This window comes from Diorhabda carinulata, chromosome 8, assembly GCF_026250575.1.
Source record: "Diorhabda carinulata isolate Delta chromosome 8, icDioCari1.1, whole genome shotgun sequence".
Taxonomy (NCBI): Eukaryota; Metazoa; Arthropoda; class Insecta; order Coleoptera; family Chrysomelidae; genus Diorhabda; species Diorhabda carinulata.
This window is the reverse complement of record NC_079467.1, coordinates 3,750,688-3,761,141: the sequence shown is the minus strand read 5'-3', so window position 1 is coordinate 3,761,141 and position 10,454 is coordinate 3,750,688. Positions and strand designations below refer to the sequence as shown.

The window sequence follows — 10,454 nt, the reverse complement described above, 5'->3', positions numbered from 1 at the left end:
TTTCTTCCTAGATCATAAGTTTCAATTGGAAACCGGAGAAAACTAAGAGATCATACCCTAAAAGTAAATAAATTTTAGGTTAGTTTTCTCTAAAAATGCTAAGACAATCCAAATGTTTTATGTACAAGGATATCTCATTATAACGTAAAACCACCTAACTTCAAAAATATCAAATTTTCGTTTTTTTTGATGTTTGAACAATTGGTTGCCATACATCTGTCTTGAGTATAAGATAATCTCTAATGGCTTTTATTTCATCTAGGTTGCATTCAATCCATCAGGGATGACAATAGGAATTCTGATTTTTTTTTAATTTCTTAGACCTTTTGATATATTAAAGAAAGTCAAAACGTCAAAATGTATCTTTTAAAAATTATCAAAAAAAAACTAATTTTAAAACTGAAGAAAACCTAAAATCTATAACATTTTGATGCCTTAATGTAATTCTGATTTATTCAAATGTATATCTCTGAAGCGATCAAATACATATTTTAGTCTCTATAAGTTATTGCAGTGAAGTGGAGAAAACAATTATATCATAAAGGTAGCAAGGCCCTTTCTGTTCTGTATACCTTGTAATATATTGTCCTTAGCCGCCTGAATAGCATCCTTAGAAAGTATCAGGATTCGATGCTAAGAGTCTCTCTATGACTTTCAGCCATCTCAAGCTGACTGAATTCTGAGCTACATCCAAAGCTGTAAAATATTGGTTATAGTTGATTACTCCAACTAGTAAAGGGAGTATAGAATGGATCAGTAGGTTAAAGTGTTAGTGAGATGAATTTTAGGCCTTTACGTCCTAAATCATCTAATCTAATCACAAACTAAAAGACATATTAGTAATAATTTTTATATTTCATCTTCATTTAAAAGCATATTTGGGATTCCGTTATTAATAGGAAATTTTCTTCCAGTTTCTGGACATATTAATTCTCCATTCACAATATCTACTTCTAACAGGATTTTGTGGACCTTCTTAAGAAACTCTTCATCATTTTCAAAATTATCAACAATTTGTTTGGGTAGATTTTCTATTTTACCGATACTTTCAGCAGCTTCACATAGAACTGTCCAGTCTAGTTTCGGAATAATTTTAGCTATCAATTCGGGGTTGAAATCCACTTCTGATTCTTGTATATCTTGTGCCTAAAGTTAGAAGATTCATGAAGGCATTGAATATTTTAAAAAATGTACCACTTACATTTATTTTCAAAGGATATCCCACTGCGACTCCTTTCATGCATTTCGACGTGAGCATATTGTGTGTAAGGAGTTTCATTTTGCTAGTTTCGTTTTTCAAGGCCCAGTAAAATGTAATTATATTATAACTAACAGATAATTTTAAATTTGCTTTTCATTTCTAAATCTGTTTTAACCTAAAATCTTCTTCTTTTATTAATATGGATAAAATCTATTACATTATAACTAGCAAGCCATATGTAAAGTCGAGAATTTAATTACATGACAGAAAAATCAATACCTGTTTTGATTGGTTCACAAACTATCAATCAAATATGAAAAGATATTAATTGTAAATAGTTAGAAATCCAGGTAAATAATGTTCAATAAAGACCACAGCCATTAAAAAAAACATCGTTTTTGGCGAGGTTTTGTGAATTTGAATTTTTATTAATAAGACTACACATCTCCCGGAAATATCAATGTAGTGTGCTTATTATGTAATAAACAATAATTTATATGCCGTGGGGTTCCTATTACCATTACTCTTGTGTATATCAAACCACTGTCACCGGTAAAAAATAGAGCTGTGACAATAAGAAGACCCGCATCAACCACACAAAACTTCTATTTGATGTCGTCAGAAAGTCGTCCTGTTTGCCAAAGTTGTCAGGTTCCTGCGCCTGTTAAGCACATCCTCACCGACTGCAGAGAATACTCTACCGCATACCAGCAGTTTGATATGAAAACCAACCTCAAGGAGACACACTGAACTACCCGACTGAAATGAAGAAAACCATAGAGCTTCTCAAAACCACCAAGCTGTATGAGAAAATATAAATAATTTACGTAATTGTAATAGATTTTGTAACAGTCCTTTATGTATCATATGATTGTTTTTGTGTGCCAATAACCAGCGCTGTCGAGGAAATAAAAAAACTAAGAAACCATCGCTCCCATTAAGTTTGTTTGCCCAATTGTTTGTAATCGAAGTACAAGTTAGGGTTGTGAGTTAATGTTCATTTTTATTTATTTTTTACTTAAACGATAGGTAATTATCTAATAATTCCATATAAATATGTATGTACATTATCTAATTTGTTGTGAAAAGTACTACAAATAACGGATGTGTGAGCTGGTGCATGGTCTTAATGAAATAACACTTTCCTCTTAGCCAAATGAGACCGTTTTTGCTTGATTTCTTCGCTCCAACGTTGCAATAAGTTCGCATAATAGTCGCCATTGATAGTTTTTCCTTTTTTAAGATAGTTATTGAAAATTATCACTCGCGCATTTCAAAAAACCGACGCCATGACCTTGTCTGCAGGCTGAATGGTCTTTGCTTTCTCTGGAGCCGGTTCTCCCTTCTAAATCCATTATTATGATTGTTCTTTTGTTGCGGATGTGAAATGGTGAGCCCACGATTATGAAACGTTGCAAAAATTCTCACGACTATGTTTTTGTTCCATTGTAGGCAAACGCGGCACCCATCTTGCACACAGTTTTCTAATGTCCAAATTTTCAGTTAATATGCGATGTACCGCACTTTCAGACGACGATCATCCACTACCGTTTTGTGGATTTTCTTCAACATTTCTGGAGTCTTCACCTCATTTTATCGACTACGGCGATGGTGGTCTTCGCAGGTCGAACGGCCTCGTTTAAACTCTGCTACCCAATCATGATGTAAAGACTACAAGGTGTCTTCTTCCCGAGGGCTCATTTTCGACTCTTTCTGCGCATCTCTCAAGAGCCAATGAGAATTCGCTCCCAAATTGGCTAGTCTTTACATCATATACCCAATATTTTACTATTGATAACGAAGGAACAGTCTCATCCAGAGTAGAGTCCTGCTCAGCTTTTATATTGGTTGAGGTGAAGCCTTTCATGAAATAAAAGTATTGTAACACATAACGATGACCAGTTTTTTCCTCAAGGAGACACTCAATTGTCCAACGGAAGTGAAGGAAATCATAGCTTCCTAAAATCACCAAGCTGGAGGAGATAATAAAATAATTTACGTATTGTAATAGATTTTGTAACTTTTGTATCTTATGATTGTTTTTGTGTGCCAATTACCAGCGCTTTCGAGGCACGTTAAACAGAAATAAAAAAAATTAAGAAACCATCGCTCCCATTGAATTTGTTTGCTCAAATTTTTTGTTATTGAAGTACAAGTTAGGGTTATGGGTAAATGTTTTATTTTTTACTTAAATGATAGATAATTATCTAATAATTTGTTGTGAAAAACACTACAAACATATGATTAAATAAATATTTTTTCTTACGAATAAAAGATTTTCAGCTCTCCCGACTCAAAAGGTTGCCTTAGAAGATATGCAATAAAAGATGTACTTCTCCTGCATCCTGTTTTTATCCTGTATCTCAAAAACTAATAATGTCGAAAGGAATAGTATTTAGCCATTTCAAATATTTTTTAACGAATTCTGTAATTTAGGATACTTATGTAAGATTATAATATTGCCTTTCGATATATTTATCTGGACCTTTTGACCTGTTTATATAATAAATTAAATTAAATCATCCCATTCAATTCAGATATCGATAAAACTCATTGCAGTATGAAATAAATGTTTCAAAGTGAAGGTTAACACATTGATATCTCTGGACAGTGTTATTAAAAAAATAAGTGAGTTATTTTTCAATTGAATTTATTGTTTAAAATACTTGATTGATTTATCAATTACTATGATTACTTGGATTATAAGCAAATCACAGTTAAAAATATATTTATTATACCAGCTTTTACTCGCTGCCATTGAAGCCATTAAAGAAGAAAAAGAGATTATTACATTAGAAGTGAATCCATATAATTCGAAGCAAGAGTTATACTTTCTTATTGTGCTTAAAAATTACTTTGACTCATCTGCAACACTTAACAATAAAGTCTTCTGGTTAACCAAGTAATGTAAGTGAAACTTTACCACTGGAACGGCACATTCCATCTTTCCATTTGAAAGTATCGCAATATTAACATTTTTTATTCATTGAGCCAATAACAATCAAAGGATGATTATGATATTATATTGAAGGATGATATTGAAACCTAGTATCATTAAAAACTGACCAATCCTTACGCATGAAATTTCGACGCCGCGTGGTCTGCATTTCTGCATAAATTCCTCCCGCCTACTATCGCTCTTCTAGCTGACTGTAGCGTAGCTTGTCTTTCAGAAAGAGCTCGTACCTGAAAAGGAGTTTCAGCTGCTCTCAAAATACTCTAAGGACTACAGACAATGACAATTCTATCAAAGTAATTTATTAAAAATTAAACTTTGCTAATATGTACCGGGCGTCCCAATAAAGGGAAAGGAAAGACGATTTTGAGGAGTCAAAAAATGTTAAAATCCGTTCAGTCAACCCGAAGTAATTTATGTTTAAAGGAAAATGCTTAAAATTTACACATTTCTTAAGATATCTCGTAATACGAGAAAGATATCGACATGCGGTTTTCGCTATTCTGTTGCTAATTTGGTCTACTTTTATATTCCTTAATTAAAACTGTATGTTTCCATCAACATTTTTCAAGGATAGCTAGATTTAAAAAAATAAATAAATAGCGCCCTCTAGCGTATACTAGGTTGCTTCGGAATTATAACTTTTACATTGGTAGAATGGAGCTCTCTTCAAAAAGACTAAGTTTGCATAGATAGGTTAAGTAGAACTGGACTTACAGGCTTTTTTTCATAATAAATTTCCCGCTTCCCCCCACCTTTTATTTGAAGAGATAGACTAAAACTTGTAAAATCAAATATACGCTGAATTTCATGAAGAATACGATAATCATAGTTTAAATGCATCTTAATTAGGCAAAAATTGTAAATTATTCATTTTATAATTTTTGATATTTAGTTACGCTCTCTGGCGGTGGACCTACAACTATGTAAATAATTTCCAGGTTTTTCTCGAGGTCACTTTTGTTACAAATTTTTTTTTCCCGAAGCTGTAATATAAACGGTTCCCGAGATATGGCCGGGACCATCTTATTGGGATACCCGGAACATACAGAAATGGTTATTAATCATGGCCCCCATGACCCCTCCGTATCCGCACTTGGTGTTCTCATCAGTGCGTGTACCGAAGATTCTATATTTCGCGTATACTTTTACTCCACGAGGTTTTTGCTTCCGAGGCAAAAGGCAAAGAAAAACAGTAAGAATTAAAACCAAAGAGTAAGATCTAAAATAATGAATAGCATGTAACCACAAAAATGACACCTAACCTCCAAAATTCATATAGTTCTATACAGCATATATAATGACAGAAAAAAACAATAAATAAATGAAGCTATAGTCAAATGGATTGGATATTGATATGACCTTTGGTAATACAATGGAACGGTATTGCAGTACTCAGAGCTGGAACTTCATTATTGGATGAAGTTGAGGAAGCTAGATTTTGAGATTTTTGACAAAAAATGATTTTATATCTCGTAAAAAATATTTTTTTTTCAGAAAAAGTAAACTATGTTATTTCTAATACCTCCAAGAATATGTGTACAAAGTTTCATGATGATCGGTGAAGTAGTTTTTGCGTGAAACTTACATTCACATTTATAATATTTGTAAGAATTTGACGGCGATTACAAAACATTTTCTTCCATGATGCGGCTTACAAATTATTTATTTTGAGAACTGGAATTTGGATCGAGAAGTCGCTAATTCAAATTTCACCCAAAGTGAAAATATCCTCTATTTATATTAAGACCTTTCCATATCTGAATCTAAATTGTTGTGGGTTGATTAAATGGAACAACAGATTCCTATTTACAATATTGTTGGAAAATCTTCGACCACCGAGCCATTCAAACTTTAATTCATTAATTTTTGTCATTGCAATAACGGATGTGTGAGCTGGTGCATTGTCTTGATGAAATAAACTTTCCTCTTAGCCAAATGCGACCGTATTTGCTTGATTTCTTGGCTCAAACGTTGCAATAAGTTCGTATAATACTAGCTATTGATAGTTTTCCCTTTTTCAAGATAGTCAATGAAAATTAACCCACGCGCATTCGGTCTTTCCTTCTTTGGAGCCGGTTCTCCCTTTTCAATCCATTGTTTTGATTGTTTTTTTGTTTCGGGTATGAAGTGATGAATACACTTTCCATCTATGGTTATGAAATGGCCAAACACTCGTTGGAAACATCCTCACGACGCTGTTTTTATTCCATTGTGAGCAAACGCGGCACCCATCTTGCGCACAGCTTTCTCATGTCCAAATTTTCAGTTACTATGCGATGTAACGCACTTTTTGAAATGAATACTATGTCTTCTAGCTCGCGTAGTTTCAGTCGCCGATCATCCATATCGTTTTGTAGATATTCATCAACATTTCTGGAGTCGTCACCTCATTTGGTCGATCACTGCGATGTTGGTCTACGCAGGTCATACGGCCTCGTTTAAAGTCTGCTACCCAATATTTTACTGTTGATAACGAAGGAGCACTTTCACCCAGAGTAGAATCTGGTTAGGAATAATGGTTAGGGCAGTGGTCCGCAAAGTGCGGCTCCACAACTGCATGTGGCTCTGACATAAAGGTGCAATAATACTTTCATCCAAAAAAACTTAGTGAGAATAAAATTACATCTTATTTTGATAAATTAAAATCCTTTGATAAATCAAGAACATATGTAATTTTTTCTTCAAGCTCTTCACATTGTTTCACTTTCCGATTCTGCTGAAGCATCCTCAAGAAACTAATTCCTCTATTGATAAACACCATTCTAAAACAATAATTTTGGAGGAAATATTTCTCAGCAGATTTCAGGAACTTGAAAACAGCATAGCAACTTTGGTATTTGTAAAAAATCTTCTAAATACTACAACAAACGATTAGAAATTTTCTTCTTTTAAGATTGATATTGGTAGCTTTGAAATACAATTGATGGATTTTAAATCAAGGGGATGCGAACGTCTTTTTGTGATTTGCTTTGAATGATCTGGAGGAGGAAGACATGATCATTTTCAATGCTTGAAATAGTATTCCTGAGTCTAACGATCAGCTGAAGATATATATATATATATATCAATCTTTTCAAGCATGAAAATTGTCGAGAGTAAACTGAGAATCCGTCTTATTGAAGAGAACTTTGAATCATGCCATTAAAAACAACAAAATTCAAACCTGACTTATTCAAAATTTCCAAGGAGATACAAGCACATTTTTCTCATTAATATATATTTATTAAGTATCAAATTTAGTTTTATTTATTGTAATAAAGTTAACTAAACAAGCAGTTTTGGTTCCCATTTCTTTTTAAATGGGTTAGGGTAAGGCCCTTCACCAAATAAAAGTATTGTATGACATAATGATGACCAATTTTTTCCATGTTTACAACTTCACTCAAAACGTTCACTGTTGATGGCTACCAAACAAACCACGTGGCGTCTTCAAATTTGAAACATATGCCGTATGGAATGCGCAGAATCGTGAATGTCCCTGATGTTTTTTCTATTAGCATGGATATTAAAATGAAAATCTAATTTATATTGAGAGTTTTTCAACACTTGTGCTTATGGTAATCGATTATTTTTATTATTTCCAGGCTATGAATTGGAATATGAATTATATAATTGTATGTATCTTCAGTGTTGTCTGTGGAATTCAAGGTGTGACAGGTAAGATCACAAAATCTGCACTAGCACATGTGAAAAAGTGGTACGTCTCACGTTGAAAATTGTGCTCCGCGCGGCCGTTTCTGTACTCAGCCGTCGCCGCCAGTCAAAGCATGCAATAGAAAATAATTTTTTTTTAATATTTAATATTAATTCAAAGATCTGAATAAATTATAGTGTCACCTATAAAAACCGTAAATTCAATAGTTTAAAATACATATTCATTTAAAGATTCAAATAATACTTTTTATTTATAAACAAATGTTTTTAAAAATGTAATAGATATCGAGTATATAAAAAACTTATTATATAAATCAATAAATTATGTAAAACATCGTCTTGAATGTCGAAGACCGTATAATTAATAGTTTAGAAGTTTTAACAATATATAAGTTAATAAAATAGTAGACTGCTGAAACTTCGACAGGGTAAAGTATTTAAAAATTCAATAAAAAGTAGAGAAATTTTTTTTTACTTTTCTAATGCACATAGCTGTGTTTGTAATTTTTGTTGTTACGAAAAAAAAAAAGAAAACGAAAATCGAAATTTGTTTACAACAAATTGTTTATAAAATAAACAATGAATATTCAAGTAAAACAATTTTTTTTTCAAATAATATTAAGAACTTTGAATGATGATTAAAAAAAATAAATCCTTAATAAATATTTTAAATAGTTGATAAATGAAAAAAATAGTTATAAATAATTAAAAATTGATTTTAAGAAAAAATTTTTTTTTTAAAATCATTATTTCACTAAGTCTATAAAAAGACAAAAAAAATTTCAAAAATATTCAAATAGTCTATTTGCTTATAAAAACTTTTTAAGCAATAAGCGTGAACATTTTTTTAGCCACGCTACTAAATGCAATATATTAATATAAAAACGGATTTTTCCATTTTTGATAAATTTAAAAAATGATTGTAAACAAATGATGAAACTTTTATAAACTTTTACGACGGAATCTTGTTCAGTATTTATATAAGAAGAGATTACGAAAGAAAAAAAAAATATTGACCAATTTTTTAAATTTTTATAAGAGATTTTATGAAAACTTCGAAAAATTATCAATTGAATAACTTAAACAAAAATCACTATATTCAACGTTAAATTAAAATTATAAATAATGGAGCTACGACTCCGAGAGTAGGGACTGTTTTACTAAAATTTCTTCCTATTTTAGGATCGTTTTTCAAATTGCATCCATCTTTTATATTTTTGAAAATATAGCTAAAGAACGGAGACTCCTTTTTTGTCTCTTCGTTTTTCGTTTATAACAAATGAAATTTTTAATGGCGGAAAAATTGAAAAATTCCACTTTCTCAGAATTAAATTCTGAACCCAATGCACTAATCACCATATTTTTAAGAGACTCGTAACTATTTTTGGTAGAAAACTCACTTCTTGACTAGACTATTAATGGTATTTCTGTTTATTTCTTGTATACTGTCCAGAGATTCGATTAAAGGCAAACCTCATGAGGACTTTCGAATCAACGAATATGTTAAAAAATTCGAAATCTTATGCTCAAAGAACGTCGAGTGATAATTAAACAAACTGTTAGTGAGTAGTGGTTTTTCTTGGACCTCTATTTAGGGATTTTAACGGAACATTTGGGAATGAAAAGTTTTGCTGCGAAGTCTATTCCTTCGTAAGAACAACTTCAAACTGATTCAGATTTTCTTTCAAAGATTGTTTCTGGTGATGAGTCATGGCGATATGATTAGGACCCAGAACAAAAGCAAATAGTTAATCAATGAAAGCTCTCGTTCAAAAAAATGTCGCCAAGCCATATTTAACATCAAAACAATGCTTATTTTTTTATGGCAAGGGCGTAGCTCATACAGATTTTGCTTTCTTAGATCAGGGCGTATTTGGAAGTGCCCCATGCACTTTACTCGCTCGAGACTATATATGGTTTTTTCTCAATTTCACGCATGAAAGCCGGCATGAAGAGACAAATATTACATATGATTTAAAAATGAAGGCAAAGGCGGGACAAATTCGTTATAATGGAGAATATTTTGAAGGGGACGTATATATGTACATATAGATTTGGGGGTCTCGTATACCCTGTGACCCAAAGGATCTATTGTGACCCCCTTTCTTGTTGCGATACTGAAGAACCCAGTGTTTACATCTGATCCCTTAATCCCACCCCTTTTAAAAAGTCTAGAATGTTGAATGGCTTCAATTATCAGAGATTTTTGTCTTCTATTTCATACGCACTCAGGTGTAGTGCTCTGGAGTTCCTTAGTGTTTCACACTTCGAGAGAATGTGGATAGAGGTTTTGTCCCCGGTGCAACAAAATCTGCACGTAACATTATCTGCCAGGTCTAGCGTCTTCAGGTGTTTGTTGAGGCGATAATGCCTTGATAAAACTCCTGTTAGTATTCGTAGATTGTTCGTACTTAGGTTGATAAATTCAGCAAATCTTCTCTGATTATAGTTTCCCAGAAGAGTATTTGCCTGTTTCAGTCCCTGTAGGTTGTCCCAATAATTGGTTTTGCTCCTATCTACCTTCTTTCGGATAATGATGTTTTGTAGAAAATTCAAAAAGAAATTTTTTTTAATCATTCCAGTTATTTTTGGGTCCTTCCTCGTACTCCTCACTTAGTCTCCTGCAGTTTCTGAGCATCT

General features: G+C 32.3%; 2 protein-coding genes across 2 annotated transcripts in view; one reads left to right on the top strand and one right to left on the bottom strand.

Moving 5' to 3' along the window:
• Positions 1-836: 836 nt before the first annotated feature.
• LOC130896964 (multifunctional methyltransferase subunit TRM112-like protein) lies at positions 837-1,497 on the bottom strand. Its single transcript, XM_057805406.1, has 3 exons — positions 1,481-1,497; positions 1,202-1,383; positions 837-1,146 (listed from the first exon to the last, which is right to left on the bottom strand). Exons 2-3 carry the CDS (start codon positions 1,277-1,279, stop codon positions 850-852), a joined length of 375 nt encoding a protein of 124 aa, XP_057661389.1. The 5' UTR covers positions 1,280-1,383; positions 1,481-1,497; the 3' UTR covers positions 837-849.
• Positions 1,498-3,731: 2,234 nt separating this feature from the next.
• The window catches only part of LOC130896963 (nose resistant to fluoxetine protein 6-like), a 30,403-nt gene continuing 23,680 nt past the window's right edge, over positions 3,732-10,454 (top strand). The window contains exons 1-2 of the mRNA XM_057805405.1: positions 3,732-3,829; positions 7,745-7,817. Coding sequence (XP_057661388.1) covers positions 7,748-7,817 — 70 coding nt within the window. The 5' untranslated portion in view covers positions 3,732-3,829; positions 7,745-7,747. The remainder of the gene's footprint in view (positions 3,830-7,744; positions 7,818-10,454) is intronic.